Source organism: Salmo salar, chromosome 19 (genome assembly GCF_965601325.2).
Source record: "Salmo salar chromosome 19, fSalSal1, whole genome shotgun sequence".
Classification (NCBI taxonomy): Eukaryota; Metazoa; Chordata; class Actinopteri; order Salmoniformes; family Salmonidae; genus Salmo; species Salmo salar.
The window spans coordinates 60431573-60456548 of NC_138309.1; the positions used below are offsets into that span (position 1 = coordinate 60431573).

Sequence of the window (24976 nt, forward strand, 5' to 3'; positions counted from 1 at the left end):
CACAAGTTCAAGTTTTTACTAGGAAAACACTAGACTGTGAAATACAAAATGATCACTAGTATGATCCAAATGACATGTATGCTCATAACATCACACAATCAGAGCCCACACTCTCTACTCATTTATACCAATCCAAATACCCAGACACAACATTACATCAAAATATTATAGAGGTCTTATTTTGAACCGATACATAACATGTTTTTTTGCCATTGACTTTAGATCACCAGAGTCTCACTGTGTTTTTTTGAGGCCAGTTATGATTTTAGTTCTCACAGGAGCTAACTTCAAACGCATTACCAAGCTCTCATTATACTGTTAAAATCATCAGAACAGAGGAAAATGGTGTTCAGAGGTTCCATTAAAAGGCAGAGTAACAGATGTTTTGAGACTAATGTGCGAGTAACATTTAAACAAAGTAGTCATGGAGGACTTGGATGGGACAGCCCACTTAGTATGACACTCATGAGCTGACTATTCCACTGAAATGTCATCAGTAATGAGGCACTAAAACCTGCAGATGTTGTGTGTGACTGAGTCACTAAGTGGTAGCAACAGGATTGGTCATAACTGGCTTAACGCACGAAGATCTAGCCCAAGGTGATCCTTAACACTCCTTTTTGCGCTGATTCTGAGACAAACTAAAAACTGCCAACTTTGTGTCGAATGATTCCTATTGACAATCATAATGCTCGACTTTCAGATTGTCCGGGGCAAGTAAACAAATAAGTGTCAGACAAGCAGAAGATGAATCTATGTTAAAAAATAAATGTAAAAATAATAATCACAATATCAAAAAAGTTATTTGAATGTAATTTTGAGCAGATCTATCTGTAGCCACATGTGCACATTTGTTGATATTGCTTGCTGGTTAGTGAGTTATTTGCCCAGTTATAGCTAATTGTTGGTCAGCAAACAGGGTTCATACGGTCATGAAAATCCTGGAAATGTAATGTTGTGCGCATCAATCACCTGCATGTGGGCCAATGTGCTTGGGCCGGAGGAGAGAAAGAAAAACATTGAAGCGTTTGTAATTAACTACGCTTAACCAAAAAGCAGCATTTTCTAATCATCCTACAGGTTCATGCAGGACATTTTTTATCTATATTATCTATCAGAATGTCCTTTATTTGCCAAATAACTGAGATGAGCTCTATTTCAAAATATAACTTTTCCCAACCAAAGACGCTGTTCCATGCACTCCACACAGAGTACTGGCGGCAGCATAGCCGAGGCTACAAAGCAACAACTTCTAGTAAAAAAAATAAAACAGAAAATATCTTACTCTGTTCTTTTGAAATACATTTTTTTTTGTCACATTTTTTCTTAAAAAGGTCCAGTGCAGCAATTTTTATATCAATATCAAATCATTTCTGGGTAACAAGTACCTCACTGTAATACTTTTCCATTAAAAAATGAACAAAAATATTTTTTGGAAGAAACTTTCTCAAGCAAGATTTTTTGTTAAGACTGTCTGGGAGTGGTCTAAGTGGGGAGGGAAAAAACGTGCTGTTATTAGCAGAGAGGTTTGGAACTCTTTGTTATTGGTTTATTAACCAATTTCCCACCTGGTGATGTCACCAGGCAAGCAGAAACTCCAACTCATGCAAACAGGCTGATTTGAAGGTCTTGTGTATATTGTATTTTCAACCAGGAACTATCAGAAAATAACACTTATCAATTTTGTTCACACTTTCACAGTGTTTGTTTCATCAGCTGTTGTACAATCATACAAAACACAGGAAAAACACAATTTGGACTGCACCGGGCCGTATAAGACCTGCCAAAACGTAATTATAATGGATTTCTGTGTGATGAAGTAACACTTCAATTGTGGTGCTTTGTGTTTTTTCCCCTTATTTTTACAGATAGCCTACAGCAAAATAAATGAATGAAAATGCTACTGTGTTCTTAGAAGAAAAAAAAATCTCAGTCTAATGTTAGCCAAGACCTTCATAAACACAACCTAATGATTATTTTGGGGATAGCATATCTGAAATGTATTTATTATTGGAAGTTGAGGAATAAATCTAACACCATTGGAAAGCTGGTATTCCCCTCTATTCAACATTGGCCATGTCATTCTGACGTTAAAATCTTAGAATAGCTTCACAGTAGCCTCCGCTGAACCCCCAACAACCGGATGTTCGGGTTTCAGGTGAAATGGAAAGAGCCTGGGAAGTGACTTGCGCTTTTGGACGTTAACAAGGTGACATTCCATCTTAACTCTTCCTACACATTTATTGGATTGGTTGAACAGTGCGGTCAATAAATCTCCACTGAAACGTGAATATTTCAGCCTTACAACGTTATAAACACGCCTTCGTTAGTTACCGTTCTTTTAAGAAACCTACTGTAGCCATTTGATCCCTGATTCATTACATTTGTCAATTATTTAAAGACAAAAAGTATTTGGTTGGAATTGTAACTAATATTTTTGGGGGATATTTAAGAATTGCCAATCATCCTCCAGGTGCATCTAAAAGGGGCAGTGTTCTATTTTGAGACAGGCTTGAATATGCAAAGAAGCCTATAGGCGGAGGGTAGCCTACATTTGTCTGATTCTCTATACGGTAGCAATAATGGTCATTTTTATATTGTAAAGTGGTTCCTTGAATCATACAACAATTTTAAGTATCACCCTTTGGTGACTTGAGCTTTCTGACCAAAAAAACAAATCTGTCCTACTTGTCTGAAGGACAAGTGGCAAAAAAAGTTCATGTCAAGCCCTGCAGTATTATCTGGTGAAATCTCTGCACAGGAACATAACGTGATCGTTCCGATAATGAAAGAAAGTAAATTTTTACTGAATTGAGTCGCATTTGTACACAACTCAACTAGATTTGCATCCAGCGATTGAATCTCAGTTGAGTGGTCTTTTCTTAGAATACCTGAAACAAGCACATACAGGTGTTCTCAAGGAGGATTCTGGGGAAGTCAATGTACACTACCGTTCAAAAGTTTGGGGTCACTTTGAAATGTTCTTGTTGTTTTAAGGAAAATCAAATTTTTTGTCCATTAAAATAACATCAAATTGATCAGAAATACAGTATAGACATTGTTAATTACTATTGTAGCTGGACGCATTAGAGTGTCTTGTTTGAGAAACAGACTTCTTTAAATAGTACCAGCAAAACACTAGTCTCAACGTCAACAGTGAAGAGGCGACTCCGGGATGCTGGCCTTCTAGGCAGATTCTCTGTCCAGTGTGTGTTCTTTTGCCATCTTAATATTTTATTGGCCAGTCTGAGATATGGCTTTTTCTTTGCAACTCTGCCTAGAAGGCCAGCATTCCGGAGTCGCCTCGTCACTGTTGACATTGAGACTGGTGTTTTGCAGGTACTATTTAATGAAGCTGCCAGTTGAGGACTTGTGAGGCATCTGTTTCTCAAACTAGACACTCTAATGTACTTGTCCTCTTGCTCAGTTGTGCACCGGGGCCTCCCACTCTTTCTATTCTTGTTAGAGCCAGTTTGCGCTGCTCTGTGAAGGGAGTAGTACACAGCGTTGTACGAGATCTTCAGTTTCTTGGCAATTTCTCGCATGGAATAGCCTTCATTTCTCAGAACTATAGACTGATGAGTTTCAGAAGAAAGTGCTTTGTTTCTGGCCAGTTTGAGCCTGTAATCGAACCCACAAATGCTGTTGCTCCAGATACTCAACTAGTCTAAAGAAGGCCAGTTTTATTGCTTCTTTAAGCAGACAGTTTTCAGCTGTGCTAACATAATTGCAAAAGGGTTTTCTAATGATCAATTAGCATTTTAAAAATTATAAACTTGGATTAGCTAACACAACATGCCATTGGAGCACAGGAGTGATGGTTGCTGATAATGGGCCTCTGTATGCCTATGTAGATATTCCATAATAATATATATATTTTTTAAGTCAGCCGTTTCCAGCTACAATAGTTATTTACAACATTAACAATATGTACACTATTTCTGATCAATTTGATGTTATTTTAAAAATGGAAGGAAAAAAAATGCTTTTCTTTCAAAAACAAAGACATTTCTAAGTGACCCCCAACTTTTAACGGTAGTGTATACAAATCATACAGCGCCACGACAACATCCTAGTTAAAAGTGAATTACCACATGGGCAAAACCTGATCAAAAACAAAAATGTGACAGAAACACAAAACAGAGTATCCAGATGAAAGAATACCTTGGTATGTGCACTTCGGTTTTTAGACTCTCACTCAGTCACAACTATCTGTTTGGTCACTAGCACCAACCGGCAATGATGCAATATAAGAAAGTCTTTCGAAAAGCAAAGACAAAACTAAACTCTCCAACCACACTCACTTCCATCCATTTATTTTTTTCCTCCCCTCCCTTATCCCGGTTCTCTTCTTTTCCTCAGCAGTTAGGTGATGTAGATGCGGTGGAAGTCGTTGGCACCGAAGGCACAGTTGCACTTGGGGCACTTCCTTTGTCGGGTGTCGTAGCGCGTCTTCAGACACTCGTAGCAGAAAACGTGGAAACACTTGGTGAGCACCGTCTCCTTGTCGCGGGTGTTGCAGCACGGACAACGCAGCTTCGCCTGCCAGGTGTGGAGTACAGAAAATGTACAGTTAACGCTGTAAAATAAAGTGTCACCCATGTACCGCAACATGTGAACCTTCTCACATGTAATTGATCGAACAAAAGCAAGGCCATTCCACCAGGATGTGTGTATTTTTTTTATTACCTTGTACTGGTTGATCTCCTCCTGCAGGATCTCATCAGCATCAGTGTACACCTCCACTTTCTTCTGTTTCTCCAGCTTTCGTCGTAGCCTGGACAGGTCCTCCTATAAGTCAGCCAGACACAGTCGAATACTTTAGTAGCCTAGATTAAACCTACAGTTAACATTCACACTCAAAATGACCCTTCCCACTGTATTCCCCCAAGGCTTTTAGGGGTTTGACAAATTAACATCAGGGCTCCCTCGGGGGAAAAATATATATTCACGTTTAAAAATGAGACTCACCTGGTTAAATAAAGGATACATATCTAGGAAGGACAGACTTGTCAGTAGTTGTGTGTACCTGCGCTCTTTTGAGGTTGCCCAACTCCCTCTCTCTGGCGTTGCGGTTCTCAGACACAGATACCTGGATCTCCCTCAGCTTGGACTGTGTGTGTTCCAGCTGCACCTTAAGGTCCTCAGCCAGCTGGGCTGCCTCCACCGCCTGAGATGGAGGGGCAAGAGACACTCAGATACTATTGTCCTTAATATCAGTGGTATTGTTATTCCTTTTTGTGTTATTATTACAATATCAATAGTAAAAGTAGTAGTACTATGAGTAGTAGTACTGGTAAGGTAACTGTGGAAGAAGGAGAGTTTAAAATTGTAAGTAGTATTGTTTTGCTACCTTCCTCTTGTTGAGTTCTAGTGCTTGTATGCGAACTCCTAACTCTTTCTCCAGATTGGTCAGTGAGCTCTGGAGGATGCCCTCTTTCTCCTCCAGCTTCTGTACAACCAATAACTGGGCTTCCACCTGTGACAGACAGCAAGGGGAACCAATCAAGCAGACCTGTTTCCTCATTAGCTCAGAAACACAAGCATTATCAGGACTACTATCAAATGTTTTTTTTATTTCAATAGCCATCAGGGATGCACAACATGCAGCCCAAGATATGCTATTTTTTGACCCACGGGTCTCTTAATAAATAAAACAGTCTCCCTTGCCAAATGAGTTATGCACCTGTTTTACATCCACTGCTTTGTAAGATAAAATAAACACACACGATGGTGACAGTTCATCCTCCACAGTCTCTCTCACCTGGGTCTTGAAGGTGAGCACCTGGTCGGCCAGCTCCTCCTTCTCCTCCCTCAGCAGCTTGTAGATCTGGTTGGACTTGATGCGTTCCGACATCAGCTTGAAGTTGGCGTCGTCCTTCTCCCTCAGCTGCTGCATCAGCCGGCTGTTCTGCTCCTGCATGTCCTCAAAGGCCTGGCCCGTCACGTCCATCTCACTCAGTAGGGCCTCCTCCTCCTGGACACAATGGAGCGGTACGGAGGGGGGGAAGAGGTTGGAATAGAGTTGGATATTTTCTTTTTACTGTTAGTTATGTAGTTTCATTTAATTGAGGTCAAATCTCAGAGAGAGAACTGGTACAATATGGCAGATGAAAACACATTAGGTCACACAGTGTTACCTTGCAATGTATCCCGAATGGATCGCACAATGTAATTGTAACTAACATGTATCAACTGACTTCACAATGACATCTAATGTAATTCAAATACCCCTGAATCGTAACACCTCACTTATCGGCGTCGAGATTCCTTAAGAAAAATCAAATTCCATTGAAATCCCTGGTCAAAAAAAAAAGCAATGGCAAAGCCAAGGAAAACCCACTGCAATTGTGATATTTAACATATTCAACACCTCTGCAACAGTTTTGAATGTGTAGTGGATATACAGTACCTGTTTGGTGGCAGTGAGCTTCTTCTGTAGGTGGTCGATCGTCTCCTCTGCCACACGGATCTTCCTGAGAGCGTCCTCATCAGCCAGCTTCTTGCTCTCCTTTCTCTCTCTCTCCTCCAGCTCTCGAACGCGCACCCGCAACTCATCCACCTGGGACGCGGGAGGATTTAGATGTAACACATGGACTGAAACATAGGCACATGAATTGACTTCTTTTTATGACCAAGATTTTATAGGCAATTCCAATTTTTTTATACAGAATACAAGAAATACAAAGTAACAGGACCCAACAAATACCATTTAACTTTACATGTGAGATTTTAGATTTTTTTAATATAACCTCAGCTTTAGACTTGCGCTCTGCTGCCATAAGCTGCACTTTGTCCCTCTGCTCTTTGGGGGCTGATTTGTACATGTCCAAAAGTAGTTTCATCTCCTTCTGAGACTCCTGGGCTTTCCTGAGGGGAAAGGAGAATGAACAGTAGAAGAGTTAGCACTACCTAACTTTAGAATAAGACAATGTGTTAAGGTCTTCTACTATATGAGAGTATATTTTATTCTAGGGGTGTGCCGAGTAATCGGACAAAACGAGTATCTTAACAGATATGGTGAATTTTCTGAATATGATGAGTATTTTTTGTAATTATCAGTGATTGGGGAAAAAGTCATTGTCAGCTGCCAGCACACAACTCTCAAACAGTGTGAATGAAGCATTGTGTACTATAAATAGTACTACTCAATTGGCTAGTTTGGCTGTCTGTCAAGAAACAGGCGGGGTGTGGGTTGCGCCTGCTGCCATAACTGGATGAGAACAAGTCGCCGCTCCCGCTGTCTGTGTCGTTATGTCGCGAGCTAAGCCCATGCTTGCTTTTATAATTTTTTCCTCGCCCAGACATTTCCACATTTGAAAATGACAAATGCAGATAGTTCATTTTCATTGTACAAATGTTATGGCATAAGTGTAGGGAGAGAACATTTTTGCTCCTTTTGAATTTTTTTATTTATTTTTTTAAATTTACATTTACATTTTACATTTTAGTCATTTAGCAGACGCTCTTATCCAGAGCGACTTACAGTAGTGAATGCATACATTTCATAGATTATTTTTTTCTGTGCTGGCCCCCCTGGGAATCGAACCCACAACCCTGGTGTTGCAAACACCATGCTCTACCAACTGAGCTACAGGGAAGGCTATATTTTAAAAATTTAAAATATGAGGCAAACAAATGACCTTTAACTAAATCTGGGTCTGGAATAAATGCAGGCAGCAGTAGCCAGCCATGCATTATATATTAGCCTATTTTGTTGATAATTGAATAGGACTAAGTCAGTCAATCATATGCATTTTCAGCTGTCAGGATAATTTCTTAACTTTGAACAATGTGTGAAGGAACATAACGATGTGCTCTGAGATGCACTCTGAGTGATAGTGCAGTGATGCGCACTTCCGGTATAGGCTTTACCGGCATTTAAAGGTCACTTCCAGGTTTTCCGATCACAAGTAAATCTGATAACGAGTATCAAGTGTGATAAAACGGATCGAATTACAAATACGAGTATGAACAGATCTGCACACCCCTACTTTATTCAGTATAATAAGAAAAGGGGAGTTGTGGGTTCTATAACCAAAAACAAAACATACTTAAGTTCCGCCCTCAGCATCTTCAGGGTGTCCGAATCTTTCCTCTTCAACTCCTCGCTGCGCTGTCGCTCTCTTTCTCGCTCCCTCTCTCGTTCCCTCTCAGTCTCCCTCTCTCTCTCCCGGGCACGCTGTCTCTCCAGCTCCCTCCTCCTCTCCTCCTCCTCCTCTTGGTCTTCATCCTCCTCTTTCTTCACCTCCAGGCTGTCGCTCACCGGCTCCTCCAATGACAGAAGCCCGGTGTCACCACTCTGACACCGCAGCTGACAAAGGGACAGGGATAGAAAATGGTTTTGGGACATCAATCGCGTTGATCACTGATTTTCATAGCAAATATCATGATTCAAATAAGTCACGTTGATACTCATCTATTAACCAAGTATTGTGCAACTCAAGTTTTGTTGAACCACATGACCGAACCGCCTCACCAGGGCAAACTCAAGGTTCTAGTTAGCCTATAATAAGGATCCAGAGTAGAGCCCCGCAGGGGGATTAATTTTAAGCGAGCACTACCCATGCCCACGACATTCAGGCCCTACCCAGGTCGATTGGGTCTGGCAAATTCAAGGCCCTGGCCGAAACCAGAAATAACTTCCTCCATTAGTAAATCCATTAGCTGCTCCTCTCCATCGGTCACTTGCTCCCTGCACTCAGCTCACTCTGTTCATTGAAGCTCTGAGTCTAAGTATCCATAACAACGGATCCGCTTGGGTTGCTCTGCTCAACGAAGAGACACGAGAGAGCAGTTAGCGGTATGCTACTTTTCGTCACTCTAAACTCCGACACAACTCAAGGACCATTAGTTCCTGTGAAATAATCTCTCCCATCTTATATTTGACGAGGTTGAAGTACTTCTGACGCCATGTTATTATCTTAGTCAGATATGACTATACTGCGCTGCAGAGCACACGCAAGTGGCTCAGCTTCAAAATGTTAGTGATAGCCAAGCGCCATCCGTACCCTAGTTACTGATGAAAACAAACTGGCCCTACCCGGCCCTAACCCGATGTATAATGTCGGGGCCTGTCGGGCTCAGGTCGGGTAGCAGCACTCTTGTCCAGAGTTTATCCTGACCTGGTCATATATTGATTAAATATGCAGAATTTAATTTAATATAAAAATAAATATTTATTCAGAAGAAAGTCTATTGGTCTCAAGTAGAGGATCCGCCGCCCTACCTTGTTGATCTCCATCTGGGTTTCTCGGAGCTTCCGCTTGTAACGCTGCACGTCACCTTTCAGCTGGTGGTTGTGGTTCTGGAGGCTGCTGATGAGGTGGCGCATCTCTCTGTTGATTGGGCCTGTGGGAAAGATCAAAAGGTGGACAGAAGGGTTGATAAGGAAACAATGACCGTGCGTTCCAGTCAGAGCCGCTGTCTTGTCTGACTGTAGTCTGCGTGTGCTAAACTTGTGAAGTATCGCCAAACTAGTGAGCAATATGATAGTGATAACAGGATAGGATATTCATCCCATACACAATCAACATCCTTGGTTAGAGGGGAGGGGAAAAAGGATTAAGACTGACAATCATCCATTCAAGATTCTCACGGAGAAACTTTTGCTTTCTATGGGAAACTTAATGATAGAAACAAGCCTCGGAAGTGAGAGGTGTTGTGGAGATGAGACGTTACCTGCTTGCTCGTTGGCCGCCAGGTTCTGCTCAAACTCGATGCGCAGCATCTCGTACTCCTTGCGCACCTGGGCCAGCGTGTCTTCCAGCTGGATGACCTCTGTGCGGAGCTTCTTCTGTAGGGACAGCTCGTCACTCTGAACAGATGACAAACGCCACAGCTTTTGTTGGCGGCAGTCCAACGGCAACGTCACACCAATCCTCTGACGTCCTAACTAGTTTTGGCCAGTTTTTACTGAGTGTGACACAATCCACTTTCCAAGCATATAAAGAGAGCCTGTCTGTTTCTGCTTACGCCAAATTGGTCATGTTTTGCCCAAACACAAGGCACTGTAGCCATGGCAATGACATACCCTTGTGGAATGCAGAGCTAGTCAGCTCCCCGGGCCGCTGTAATCCGGGCTGTACAAAATACCTTTCTAACCACATATATTCCTAGTGTATTCATGATATACATGCCAGACCTGGGTTCAAATAGTATTTGTTTTCTTTCAAATACTTTAGCTGCACTTGATTGAGTTTCCCTGGCATACTGGAAACAATGGAATAGTCCCAAAATTGCGAAACAACTGGTACCCCAAGCAGGGGTGGGGGGATACTATTTGAACCCAGATCTGATATGCTGAAATGTTTGTTACTTTAAAATCAGTGGCTCCCTCCTACACTTTAGTAATTTGTCAGATTATTTTATGCAGAGCGACAATCAGTCCATTCAACTAAGGGAGGTAAATTAACCATGGATCATAATCATTGCAAGTAAAACCTAAATAGCCGCTCTCTGCAAAATCAGTGCTCCTGACCTCCATGTGCTCTATCTGTCTGAGGTGGGCGTTCTTTGCGGTGAGGAGCAGGGCCCGGGCCTCATCCAGCTGGGTCTTCACCCCCAAAGACTCATTGTAGAGCAGGGAGAACTGGGACTGCAAGCACTTGTAGTCCGCGGTCTCCTTCACCACATCCTCCGGAATATTTTTCAGGTCCAACTGAAAAGGGAGTTAAGTGAGTGAATTACCCCCCCCATACACTGTAAGACACCTTGGGACATAGTGAAAAACTAAATGACTGCAATTCATTTGGGATAGAGCAAACAGACAAAGGAACATTGGCCAAGAAATTACATACAGAGTATACATTCAGTGATCATAACATAAAACAATTATAAACACTAAGATTTTAAGTGTTTAGTGCCTTATGAAAGTATTCATACCCCATGACTTATTCCCCATTGTTGTGTTACAACCCAAATTCAAAATGGATTACATTTATATTTTTTCTCACCGATCTACACACAATACCCCATAATGACAAAGTAAAAACACATTTTTCAAAAATGTTGCTAATTTCTTGAGAATGAAATAAAGAAATCTGTAATTTACACCGGAGTCAATGATTTGTAGAACCACCTTTGGCAGCGATTACAGCTTTGAGTCATCTGTATGTCTGTATCAGCTTTGCACATCTGGATTTTGGGATTTCCTCCCATTGTTCCTTGCAAATTTTCACAAGATCTGTTAAGTTAGATGGGGAGCGGCGGTGAACAGCAATCTTCAAGTCTTTCCACAAATGTTCAATGGGATTCAAGTCTGGGCTTAAGCTGTTCCACCTGTTAGATTCTGGGTTAAACTTGGAACATTGTTTAGAACCAAACACACCCAACAATTTCCACATTTTGTTCTGAAGCCATTGCAGCATTGCTTTGGCTTTATGCTTGGGGTCATTGTCCTGTTGGAACATAAATCTTCGCCCCAGTCTAAGGTCGTTTGCACTCTGAAGCAGGTTGTCATCAAGGATTTGCCAGTATTTGGCTCAATTCATTGTTCCCTCTATCCTTACCAGTCTCCCAGTCCCTGCCAATGAAAAGCATCCCCATAGCATGATGCTGCCACCACCATGCTTCACGGTAGGGATGGTGTTAGACGGGTGATGAGTTGTGCTTGGTTTTCTCCAGACATAGCGCTTTGCATTCAGGCCAAAGAGTTCCATTTTTGTCTTATCAGACCAAAGAATAGTTTGCCTTATGTTCTCAGAGTCTTTCACATGCCTTTTTGCAAATTCCAGGCGTGCTGTCATGTGCCTTTTTATCAAAGCCCAGATTGGTGAAGCGCTGTAGAGTCTGTTGTCCTTCTGACAAGAAAGGAACTCGGTAGTTCTGTCAGAGTGGTCACTGGGTTCTTGGTCGCCTCCATTGCGGTTGCGCAGTTTGATCGAACGATCATATATTCCCAATGATGGAGACCACAGCGCTTTTGGAAACTTTCAACACTGTCGAAATTGTTTTATACCCTTCCCCAGATATATGCCTCATCACAATTCTCTCAGAGATCTATGGGCAGTTCCTTGGACTTCATGGTATAGCTTCTGCTCTGACATGCTTTGTCAACTGTGAGACCTTATATAGACAGGTGTGTTTCTTACTAAATCATGTCCAAACAATTGAATTTGCCACAGGTGAAATCCAATCAAGGTGTAGTGACAGCTAAAGGATGATCAAAGGAAATTGGATGCACCGTAGCTTAATTTGGAGTGTCAATGAATTTTGAATAAATTTGAAAACATGTTTTCACTTTGTCATTATGGGATAGTGTGTAGATAGATGGGTGATATTTATGTTTTAATCAATGTTGAATTTAGGCTGTAACAACATCATTTGGAAAAAGTCAAGGGGTATGAATATTTTCTGAAGCCACTGTGTCTATTCTACAATTATAATCATCCTTGACATGACATCTGACTCATGACTGTCTGAATAGTGAGCATCTCCTTTGTTAAGCTGACATAACAGAATGCACAGCGTATTGTCTTGTATTCCCTCAGAGGGGGATGCTGTTGTACCTTGAGTTTCTCGCTCTCCCTGACAGCCTCCTGGAGCTCCTGCTGTAGTTTCTCCAGGTCTGCCATGCGGTTGTTGGCCAGCTCCTGGTTCTGCTCCAACTCTGCATTCAGGCTCTCAAACTAACAGATATAATAATTACAATATGGAGTTCATTTGTATCACTTTGGGCACTAGGTCGTCATTGTAAATAAGAATTAGTTCTTAACTGACTTGCCTAGTTAAATAAAGGTTAATAAATAAAATAAAAATGACAGGGTTGGAAACAACAATGTATCAAAACAAGATGGAAGGGAAGCTCAAGGATGGTTGGACAATAGGATGGTCGGACAATAGTCTGCACTCACCTTCTGTATATTGAGGGTGATCTGGCCACCGGGTAGCCCCCCTGAGCTGCCAGTGGTGTAGTAGCCCGAGGTCAACTGGACAGAACAATCAGAAATGGTTTAGCGAACTTGGCCCATACATTAGTACACTAACCCAGACATATTACAATAGCTATATAGATGTGGTTACATTATTTTAGCCATGTACATACAGCAGGACATCAATAAACACCCCCCCCCCCCCACAGCTGCAATTCAATGGACAGCATGCTCTGCTGCTTCAGCCTTATCGCTGGCCATCAATGCATAACGGAGTGACATCAGCGATGACAAGACACTAGAACTACACACACACCTGCTCCATTGCCTCAGCCAGATGCTTGTTGAGCTTCTGTTCCCTCTTACGAAGCTTCTCGATGTCCCACTGCAGATCCTCCACAGCAGTCTCCATCTCAGACACCTTGGTCTCCGAGCTTGTCACCTTATCCACAAGCTCGTTGTACTGTTAAAGAGGAGTAGAGATGAGAGCAAAAATGTGATTCTGAAATTGGCTGGATGAGAACTAGCAGACATTCACATTGAGGAGGATACAAAAGCTTGAAAGACGACACTATGGAGATGTGGGCATTCCCAATATGTACCTCCATAGACATCTTGTGGTGTCTACCCTGCAGGGAGGAGGCCAGGTCTTGCAGTCTGCCATTCTCCTCTAGCAGAGTACGATTCAGATGGAGCATCTCTTCCTGGCTGTCATCCTCACACGCTGACAAAAGACAACACAGTCACTATGGTTACTCAACTAGTGATTACATATGCCACGTAGCAGATGCTTCCATCCAAAGCAACTTACAGGAATTTAACACAAGATCAAAGTGAATGTCACACTAGGCACCAGAGTGAATGTCACACTAGGCACCAGAGTGAATGTCACACTAGGCACCAGAGTGAATGTCATAGTTGGGAACCCCTCTACATAATTATGTCAAATGAAGAACCCACATGTTGCTACAAACAGAAAGTGAAAAACTCCCGAGTCATGATAAGCGTGTCTGAGTAGTTACCTGCGGACAGGATCTGGGCGCATAGGCCGTCGATGCGGCTGTGCAGCCTGTCGAAGACGCAGACCATGCAGGCAGCGGCCTCCTTGCTGAACTGCATCCTGTCCCGCAACTGCAGGCTGAGCTCCTCCTCACTGCTGTTGTCCAAAGTGGAGAGGAAGGCTTTGGTACTCTCACTGAGGGTAGTAGTGGGTGGCGGGGCTACACAGTCAGGATGAGAAGACTTAGGATGTGGGGTTTTTATTTAACTAGACAAGTCAGTTGAGAACAAATTCTTATTTACAAAGACGGCCTACAACGCATTGACAATATAAATGTGGCGTAAGTGATAGAAAGGTTAAGTGCTTGATGTTGCCATACCTCACACCAGTTATTATCGGCGGCAACGCAATGGACTCAGAGGTATCATTACTTCTGAGCAGAGGCTAGATATGCGTAGATAAAAAAGGTTGAGAGAGAGCAGGAATCATCTTTACCGGTTGTCGAGTCCTGCTGTGGTTCACGAGCTATCTCCATACCGTCGGGTGGTGGAGGCTGTTGCTCCACGTGTTCTGGCGCTGGGAGTGGGGCTGAAGGAGGGGGTGGTGGGATCACCATGCTATCCGCGTCCATTGGGGTAGGGGCAGAAACAGGAGTAGCGGGCGGTGCGTCGACCACCGTGGGGTCAATGCGTTGGCGCAGGACGTGAACATTTTCTTCCAACTGGAAGTTAGAGAAAGAGGGTAATTGAGTATATGTGCGGGTGGGTTTACACTTTAAGTTAAGAATATGTCTATGTTCCTTCACGGCAGCAAATGATTGTAGGACGTACGTACCTGGGACCAGTAGCGATTCACAATGAGCAGTGTGGTATCGTCAGTAGCTTGTCGCTTTTCCAGCTTCTCGATCTTCTCCCGCAGCTCATCCTCCATGGTCTGCCTCTGCTCCAGACGCTCACTCAGCTTTTTGTTCTTAAACTGGATCACCTTCATGTCCATCTCCTCCTGCAGATGTCACGTGATAATGAATTAGATCAATTAAATCATCCCTCCTGTATGGTTAAGCACAGACAAGACCCAGTTGTGGGGGACAAAAAGATGACGACTAACCGTAGAGGACACTCCCCCAATGCGTATGGGCTCAATGAGAGTGGTGGTGGTCTTTTCCTCTTTTTTACACTTCTTCTCAGGTGGACCAGGGGAGCTGTCCCCACCTGAGGCTCGCTTCCCTCCCCCGGTGCCAGACATGGTTGTTGCTTCTGCAACAAAAGCGTGACAGCTGTTTCAGGACACAAAGCCGATGAAAAGGAGGCATTTCGTTTGGACAACTTCATTTGTCAGCTGCCTATGGACTCTACGAAGAGATATTTATGATGACAAGACTAATAATTTTTTTACATTTACATTTTAGTCATTTAGCAGACGCTCTTATCCAGAGCGACTTACAGTAGTGAATGCATACATTTCATTAAAAAAAAAAAAAAAATCCCCCCCCGTACTGGTCCCCCGTGGGAATCGAACCCACAACCCTGGCGTTGCAAACACCATGCTCTACCAACTGAGCCACATCATCTCCCTGTGTCAACACCAGGGTTTTGTCATTGTGTCACCAACTTGTGAAGTTAAATTTAGAAAATGTTACTGAAGCTAACTACTATCTGGTATACAACTACAAATAATTGATGTGGATTGTTTACAATTGCTTAAGTTGGCAAATTAATTCAGATTTGTATATGCCAATTCAATGAAGGCCAGAATGTCCCGCTAGCTAACTTGCTAGCTATTCCATTTCTGAAGTGTGGAATATGTAAACTTGCAAAGTGGGCATTGAAAACTTGGCAGAGTAGCTATCCATGTTAGCTACCTAAATAGCGATAGTTGCATACTTAACGTACACTACATGACCAAAAGTATGTGGACACATGCTCATCGAACATCTCATTCCAAAAGCATGTGCATTAGTATGGAGTTGATCCCCCCCGTTTGCTGCCATAACAGCCTCCATTCCTCTGGGAAGGCTTTCCACTAGATATTGGAACATTGCGGCTGGGACTTGCTTCCATTCAGCCACAAGAGCATTAGTGAGGTCGGGCAATTAGGCCTGGCTCGCAGTCTGCGTTCCAATTCATCCCAAAGGTGTTCGATGGGGTTGAGGTCAGGGCTCTGTGCAGACCAGTCAAGTTCTTCCACACCGATCTCAACAAACCATTTCTGAAAGGAACTCGATTTGTGCACGGGGCCATTGTCATGCTGAAACAGGAAAGGGCCTTCCCCAAACTGTTGCCACAAAGTTGGAAGCACAGAATCATCTAGAATGTCATTGTATGCTGTAGAGTAGATTTCCCGTCACTGGAACTAAGGGGCCTAGCCCGAACCATGAAAAACAGCCCCAGACCATTATTCATCCTCCACCAGACTTTACAGTTAGCATTCTTCTGGCATCCGCCAAACCCAGATGGTGAAGCATGATTCATCACTCCAGAGAACGTTTCCACTGCTCCAGAGTCCAATGGCTGCAAGCTTTACACCACTCCAGCCGACGCATTGAGCATGGTGATCTTAGGATTGGGTGCAGCTTCTCAGCCATGGAAACCCATTCCATGAAGCTCCCGAGGAACAGTTCTTGTGCTGACATTGCTTCCAGAGGCAATGATTTTTACGCACTACAGCATTCGGCGGTCCTGTTCTGTGAGCTTGTGTGGCCTACCAATTCAAGGCTGAACCACTGTTTCCCTTAAGTCATTATCATTTTACAGTAACAGCACTTACAGTTGACCAGGGTAGTTCTAGCAGTGCAGAAATGTTGACTAACGGACTTGAAGGAAAGGTGGGATCCTATGACGGTGCCACATCGAAAGTCACTGAGCTCTTCAGTAAGGCCATTCTACTGCCAATGTTTATCTATGAAGATTGCATGGCTATGTGCTCGATTTTATACACCGGTGTGGCTGAATTAGCCGAATTAGCAACGGGTGTGGCTGAAATATCCAAACCCACTAATTTGAAGGGGTGTCCTCATACGTTTTTATACAGTGTATATTGTACTAGCTAGTATAGCTAACGTTTGAAAGAATCTAGCTAGCTAATGCTAATTGTAATGAATGCTAACGTTAGCCGGCAAGCAAATTAGAGTTATACGGCCTATGTACTCGAATCACCTTGAAATGTTTACTACATGCAATCACACGTTTTTATTTCAAGATCACTACGAAATATCACAAACCTTCACCAGATAAAAAAATAATTTGTAAAACATAGTCACTAACCGGAGATGACGACAGCAATCATTTAAGCAGCTTCCTGTACGGCACGGTAAGTGTACCGATGAGATAGTCGTTTAATCCAAATCAAAGGTCCTGTAGTCAGTTTCTCGACGTTTTTTTTTTTAACTGTATAGTTACCTAAATGCTTAAAAGAATGCATGCTGTACACATTTTGCCATTATTCAATAAATATCCAAACGTTGTGTTATACGATTAATTATGTGAACTACGGTTTAGTCCATGCCACGCCTCACTCCGTCTTCATAATGGCACTACGGTCTACAGCCCCTTCATATGCATTGTTGTATATAAATAATTGTTCGCGGAGAAGAAGTCTAAGAAAAGTTTAATCATTGTGAATGCAGCTGGACGTTTTTTGATAGTTGGCGTGCCTAATTTGGTATTTTGTATGATGTCGTTTTCCCGCAATGTTTTTGTATTTTCTCATTCAATATTCCGTCCAAGTGGTGGCGGTAATGCACCATTAACATTGGATGACAACAGTGGTTAAACCCCATTGAAGAAGAACCATTTTTGTTCATGTGTTAAGGTAAGGAGGTAAGAATGTAAACAATCAAGATGGTAGCTTAACGTTAGAAACCCTGGAAATATTTGCAATGACATAGTTGCCCTTCAGTTTGGTATTATTGTCAGTCGGATGCTCGACACTATTTGTCTTCTATCAATCGTGTAGTTTGATCGCATTTGGTAAGTAACGTTACCGCGTGAACCAATTTAAACGTGTGCAGCTAGTTAGACATGTCTAGTTAAGCTAACGTTAGCTGTTAGTTAACCTTGCTGTGATCAAATCGGTCAACATGAAAAGGTGTTGTCTTCTTATGTGTAGCTAGCTACAGTGGGTAGCTATGTCAATTGCTGGTGGTGCATTGCCATACATGTTTTGCCAGGTTTCTGCACTCGCCGGCTAGCTACATCATCCGGCTTGAGGTAACTACAGTAAGTGGCAACCTAGCTGAGTTTACCAAACTCTACATACGATAGAGTTGTGTGGGCTGGCTGGAGTCCGACAACATCGAGTCGCTGTCAGTCGATACTTGTAAAAATGTCCATTCTTTAATGCTTTCCTTGTACCTATGTTTGTCTTTTTGTAAATGCAAACTTTTCTTTGGGTGTTGTAGCCGACTAAACACAACTCCACGATTTATGATGAGGTTGAACTGCGACTAGTAGTGTGGACGGACAGGATCTCCGGCATCACATTAAAACCAGCTTCACCTTGAATGCTTTTCCAACAGTCTTGGAGTTCCCACATATGCTGAGCACTTGTTGGCTGCTTTTCTTTCACTCTGCGGTCCAACTCATCCCAAACCTTCTCAATTTGGTTGAGGTCGGGTGATTGTGGAGGCCAGGTCATCTGATGCAGCACTCCATCACTCTCCTTCTTGGTCTTACACAGCCTGGATGTATGTTGGGTCATTGTCTTGTTGGGGGAAAAAATGATATTCCCACTAAGCGCAAACCAGATGGGATGGCGTATCGGTGCAGAATGCTGTGGTAGGCATGCTGGTTAAGTATGCCTTGAATTCTAAATAAATCACTGACTGTCACCAGAAAAACACATCCTCCATGCTTTACAGTGAGAACCACACATGCAGAGATCATGCATTCACCTACTCTGCGTCTCACAAAGACATGGCGGTTAGAACCAAAAATCACAAATTTGTACTAATCATACCAAAGGACAGATTTCCACCGGTCTAATGTCCATTGCTTGTGTTTTTTGGCCCAAGCAAGTCTCTTCTTCTTATTGGTGTCCTTTAGTAGTGTTTTTTTGCAGCAATTTGACCATGAAGGCCTGATTCACGCAGTCCTCTGAACAGTTGATATTGAGATGTGTCAGTTACTTGAACTCTGTGAAGCATTTATTTGGGCTGCAATCTGAGGCTGGTAACTCTAATGAACGTACCCTCTGCAGCAGAGGTAACTCCGGGTCTTCCTTTCCTATGGCGGTCCTCATGAGAGCCAGTTTCATCATAGCACTTGATTGTTTTTGCGACTGCACTTCAAGAAACAAAGTTCTTGAAATTTTCCACATTGACTGACCATCATGTCTTAAAGTAATGATGGACTGTCGTTTCTCTTTGCTTATTTGATCTGTTCTTGCCATAATATAAACTTGGTCTTTTACCAAATAGGGCTATCTACTGTATACCACCCCTACCTTGTCACAAGACAACTGATTGGCTCAAACGCATTAAGATGGAAAGAAATTGCACAAATTAACTTTTTAACAAAGCACACCTGTTAATTGAAAACCATTCCAGGTGACTACTTCTTGAAGCTGGTTGAGAGAATACCAAGAGTGTGCAAAGCTGTCATCAAGGCAAAGGGTAGCTACTTTGAAGAATCTGAAATATAAAATATATTTTCAGTTGTTTAACACCTTTTTTTGGTTACTAGATGATTCCACATGTGTTATTTCATAGTTTTTATGTCTTCACTATTATTCTACAATGGAGAAAATAGTAACATTAAAGAAAAACCCTGGAATGATTAGGTGTGTCCAAACTTTTGACTGGTACGTTATATAGCCTGATACATTTTGTGTGCAAAATCATGTAAATGTTCTTTACAAGCCAAACTTACTCTACCGGTTGTTTGTCCTTCTGCTGCTTGAAATTTGAGACAAAATATCCACAGGAAAGTATGGTTACCCAACTTTCTATAGCGCCAGTAGGTATATGTGTTAGGCAGCTAGGTAAAATGTGTTTTATATTGGATATTCAGATTTAAATCTTGAAACGTGTGGATTGTTCTCCATTCCCACCTGATTCATAATATAAAATGTTCATTGTCATGGCATGCTTGGTTCAATAGCTATTGATGAGAGAACTGAATATCCAATATAAAACTAACTTTACCTGGGTGCCAAAAGAACCATATACTTACCTGCTCTCTAAAAAGTTGGGTAAACCATACTTTCCTGTGAATATTTTGTCTCAAATTTTAAGTAGCAGAAGGCCAAACAGCACAGACAACCGGTAGAGTACGTTTAAATGTAATTTTATTCAACATTCTGGTTTGTAAGGAACATTTACACGAGTTTGCACACAATTGTCTTAGGCAGTATAAAATATACCAATTCGTTGAGTATTAGATCAATTCAAGCTAAATGTAGCCTGTCACCCTTGATACATTTGATTATCTTGTCAAAGCTCTCAGAGCATCCTGTCCAAGTAGCAATACTACAGTAATGTTCTTATCATGTTATAGATTAAGCTGTCACCATGACTCGAGATATAGTGATTGGAGATGAACTACCTGACTGGGTGGGAGCCAAGGAGTTCTACCAGAAGTATGACCCGAAAGAGGTGATTGGCAGGTGAGTTACTAAGTCACACTTCACACAAGAATAGATCCTAAGCACATTATAGTCCAGCGGCTAAGTGTCACATTTTAGGGGGACACGACCTAAGACGTGTTCTTGGCTATAGTGCCATCGCAGATTTTTTTTATTTGACCCCCTGGGGGTCAACCAGCTCCATGGGGCCAGGAGTCACATGGCCATATCTCCATAAGTTTAAAAAAAAAATTATTTTAATTTTATTTCACCTTTATTTAACCAGGTAAGCTAGTTGAGAACAAGTTCTCATCTACAACTGCGACCTGGCCAAGATAAAGCAAAGCAGTGCGACACAAACAACAACACAGAGTTACACATGGAATAAACAAGCGTACAGTCAATAACACAATAGAAAAAAAAGAAAGTCTATATACAGTGTGTGCAAATGGCGTGAGGAGGTAAGGCAATAAATAGGCCATAGTAGCGAAGTAATTACAATTTAGCAGCAGTAATAGGTAGACACAGCTCAGTGATGGCTTAAAATGTTTGAGATGGTGTTGAGAACACAATAAAAGCCTTGCGGTTCTTGAAGCACGCAAACGGATGTGCCTGGCACCTACTACCATACACTATTTTAAAGGCATTTATATATTTTGTCTTGCCCATGCACCCTTTGAATGGCACACACATACAATCCATGTTTTAATTGTCTCAATGTTTAAAAATTATTCTTTAACCTGTCTCCTCCCCTTCATCTACACTGATTGAAGTGGATTTAACAAGTTACATTAATAAGGGATCATAGCTTTCACTTGGATTCACCTGGTCAGTCTGTCATGGGAAGAGCAGGTGTTGTGTAACCAATGATTATGGATGAGGACTGTGAATAAAATAACCACAACAATTGTAATGCATACATTTTAGAAAATATTACATAAATATACCCAATAGCAGTAGTGTAAATTAATTATTAACAATTGCGTTTCTACCTTAATCCGTAGTATGCACAGTGCTCTGGCTCAGTGACATCATTTCAGATAAGCCTAGGGTATGGCAAAGTGACACCCTGCAAGGAATTTGTATAAAATTGATGCTTATTTACTGCACTGCAAAAACAAGCAGAATTGACTCCAGCCATTATCACCTTGCTGTAGCTTAATTCACCTCATTCTACAAATACGTCATACAAGAATTAGCTGCTATGCACTAGCTCAGCACTGGGATTAACACTCTAGTTTGGTTTAATGTCAAGTCAAACAGCCGTCTACTATAGCCATCTCTGCACTGTTTTGAGAAAAATTTGCGCTGATCCCTGCAGTTGCGTAGATGCGCTCCCATAATGCCAGCCAGCCATACAAACAGCCTTCCCTTCCACTCCCAGGCGTCCACATGGTCCTAAAGTCAGCTTTACTGCATTTGCCCTTTAATTGGGATAGGAATGATTTTAGTAGCCTGTTTTAAAGTGTTGGTGTTGAGCTAGGGTATGGCGATGCTCTGGCTATACATTTTATCCGGTTTGTAAAGATGAAAAAACGATGCTAAAAGCCACCATCTCTGCTGAAATCAACAACCAAATTCTTGATGAGTGTGGACATCTAAAGTGAATGTGAAATCGAGACAAAGTGATGGAAAGCGAATTTGAGATCCATGCTAGGCTTGCGAACTCAAGCATGTGTAGATGCATTGCAACAGCATGACCACTGCATTATAGTTGTTCCCTGCGGTTGCTAGGCAACAGAACACAATGTGCTACTACTGCTGCAAAGCAAGCGCAGCAGCAGAGAGAGTAGAGGATAAAATCGGCACAACTTAATTTTGTTATTTGAACGGTTATTTGTCTTGCCTAGTTAAATAAAAAAAACTGTGAAGGGGAAATTTGCCTGACAAATAACCATTAACCCAAATTCCATAACCGTCAACCCCCCCCCCCCCCCCCCCCACTCTATTTTGACATCTCACATCGTGCTTTTCATTCGCTGAAGCCTTATTCAATTACACCTAACATGCCAATCAGAGCTTTGTGGGTGTAAGCACCACATGCAGTGCATTCGTAAAGTATTGAGCCCCCTTGACTTTTTCCACATTTTGTTACATCACAGCCTTATTTCAAAATGTATTAAATATAATTGTTTTCTCATCAATCTACACTAAGTACCACATAATAACAAAGCAAAAACAGGTTTTTATAAATTTTAGCAAATTGATAAATATGTTTATCAGATGTTTATAAAGATGTTTCTACAATTTGATTGGAGACCACCTGTAGTAAATTCAATGAATTGGACATGATTTGGAAAGGCACACACCTGTCTATATAAATTCCCACAGTTGACGGTGCATGTCAGAGCAAAAACCAAGCCATGAGGTCGAAGGAATTGTCCGTAGAACTCAGAGACAGGATTGTGTCGAGGCAGAGATCTGGGGAAGGGTACCACAACATTTCTGCAGCATTGAAAGTCCCCAAGAACACAGTGGCCTCCATCATTCTTATACAGAAAAGGTTTGGAACCACCAAGACTTCCTAGAGCTGGCCGACCGGCCAAACGGCAATCGGCGGATCAGGCCTTTATGGTAGAGTGGCCAGACGGAAGCCACTCTTCAGTAAAAGGCACATGACAGCCTGCTTGGAGTTTGTCAAAAGGCACCTAAAGGACTCTGACCATGAGAAACAAGATTCTCTGGTCTGATGAACTCAAGATTGAACGCTTTCGCCTGAATGCCAAGTGTCACGTCTGGAGGAAACCTGGCACCAACCCTACGGTGAAGCATGGCGGTCGCTGCATCATGCTGTGGGGATGTTTTTCAGCGGCAGGGACTGGGAGACTAGTCAGGATCGATGGAAAGATGAACAGAGTAAAGTACAGAGAGATCCTTGATGAAAACCTACTCCAGGGCACTCAGGACCTCCGACTGGGGCGAAGGTTCACCTTCCAACAGGACAACAACCCTAAGCACACAGCCAAGACAACGCAGGACTGGCTTTGGGACAAGTCTCTGAATGTCCTTGAGTGGCCCGGACTTGAGCCCGATTTAAATCATCAGAGACATTTGTATGTGTTCTGGAAAACAACCTGGTTTTACCTGCATTCAATACTAATTTCAGTTCAATTAAGGTTTTCTGTAAAACATGAAGACAGACTGCAGTTCAGAAAGAGCCTGGTCAACCATGGGGGCAATAGCATACACGACACTATCGTCAGCATACAAGCGTAGGTTATTTTTTTACAGACATACCAATATTGTTAATGTAAATAGTACTGGACCAAGAATCGCCCCTGTGGGACTCCTCTTTGTTATGTCCAGAAAACCTGATTTAACACCCTCAGTAGATACACACTGAGTTCAATTTGTTACACACAGCCAAGTTACATGCAGCCTGGTCTAGGCCAATTGATGAAAGCCTCTAAATTTGCAGTGAGAGATCAACAGTAACGATGGCCTTCGGCAGGTCAAAGAAGAGGGCAGCACAATGTTGCCTTTTATCCATACAATTAAGCACATAATGTATGACCATGGATACAGCAGAGATTGTGCTATGACCTGGTCTCAAACCTGACTGATGTACATTTATAATACGTTTCATAGATAATAAAGATCTTAGTTGAGATTGAATCAAGTATTCTAATATTTCAGCTTGGCAAGAATGTTTTTAATAGGGTGAGTTATTAAGGTCACAAGGGTCACCACCTTTTATATGAGCTGCCTTCCAGACCCTGGGGATAGCACCAGATATAATCATCAGATAAAAATGTGTCAATGATTCCGCAATCGAGGGCCCAAAAACTGCAGCAAAAAAGGATTAAGCATGTCCGCCTCAGTGGAATAAAAAAAAAAAAAAAAGATTTATGTCAATAAAGCCTTGTGACATTTGAACACACAATGTCTCACAGAATTGACTTATCAAGCATACATTAAAATGTTAATGTGTATTTTTGTGTAAACACAAAATTACAATGTTCTAAGTAATACTACTTTGAAGTAACGGAACAACAAAACTTGCAATGGACAGGCATTTTTGGAAGAACAGATACATTGGCAAGTCTGTGAATCTGAAAGTCTTAGGGTAAAATATTAACAGACAAAGGAAGGCTTGGCTACACACAAAAACAATAATGAAAATATTAACATTTTCATATATACTTTAGAAAATGTACCTTTATGGCTGTGACGCTCTGCGAAATGAGTAGTTATATATTAAAGATTTCTTCGCCAAACTTCATCATAATACTTTTGTATTCATCTGAAAATGCATTGTACCTCAAAGAGCCAAGAAATCACCATTTTCTTAAAGTTATTGATTAGGCTATCAAAGTGCACTCGTGGGTCCCGTGTTAACCAACCAAAAATGCACAAATGTGATGGACCGTCTCGATTCGCTCTTATGTAGCAAAATTTGAAATTGTGTTTTTTACATTTAGATAAAAGTAGAGACTCAGAGCTAGAAAATTGTATATCATACACTACAGTTGAGGAACAATGGGAAAGTAATTCTGCGTTGAAAGTTGATAAACTTGTAACTGCACTTTTGAGAAAATGGTCC

The 24976-nt window shown here is 41.9% G+C and overlaps 2 protein-coding genes across 6 annotated transcripts in view; one reads left to right on the forward strand and one right to left on the reverse strand.

Annotated features, from left to right (window-relative positions):
• Window positions 1-17224, reverse strand: rnf40 (ring finger protein 40). 3 transcript variants are annotated; one of them, XM_014158945.3, is made up of 20 exons: window positions 17136-17224; window positions 14980-15128; window positions 14707-14874; window positions 14368-14593; window positions 13895-14092; window positions 13475-13596; window positions 13189-13335; window positions 12855-12929; window positions 12510-12629; window positions 10481-10660; window positions 9682-9817; window positions 9230-9351; window positions 8055-8314; window positions 6753-6870; window positions 6413-6562; window positions 5765-5977; window positions 5354-5479; window positions 5030-5170; window positions 4690-4791; window positions 1-4542 (listed from the first exon to the last, which is right to left on the reverse strand). In XM_014158945.3, exons 1-20 carry the CDS (start codon window positions 17155-17157, stop codon window positions 4366-4368), a joined length of 2952 nt encoding a protein of 983 aa, XP_014014420.1. In that variant the 5' UTR covers window positions 17158-17224; the 3' UTR covers window positions 1-4365. The 3 variants fall into 3 exon arrangements, with proteins under 3 accessions (XP_014014420.1, XP_014014422.1, XP_014014421.1); XM_014158947.3 differs by having other exon boundaries at window positions 17093-17137; XM_014158946.3 differs by lacking the exon at window positions 17136-17224 and adding an exon at window positions 16639-17086.
• phkg2 (phosphorylase kinase, gamma 2 (testis)) overlaps window positions 17206-24976 on the forward strand; it is a 23159-nt gene continuing 15388 nt past the window's right edge. The window contains exons 1-2 of one of the 3 annotated variants that reach the window (XM_014158491.3): window positions 17206-17682; window positions 20367-20475. In XM_014158491.3, coding sequence (XP_014013966.1) covers window positions 20381-20475 — 95 coding nt within the window. In that variant the 5' untranslated portion in view covers window positions 17206-17682; window positions 20367-20380. 3 annotated transcript variants of the gene reach the window in all.

Bases quoted from the DNA above. Each gene is read 5' to 3' on its own strand.
- rnf40 (XM_014158945.3), bottom strand. From the start codon at position 17,157: ATGATTGCTGTCGTCATCTCCG. The intron at 12,930-13,188 runs GTGTGTGTGTAG...TGTTCTGTCCAG, and splicing joins TGGCTGAGGCAATGGAGCAG to TTGACCTCGGGCTACTACAC. The intron at 5,480-5,764 runs GTGAGAGAGACT...TGTCTGTCACAG, and splicing joins TGCTCACCTTCAAGACCCAG to GTGGAAGCCCAGTTATTGGT.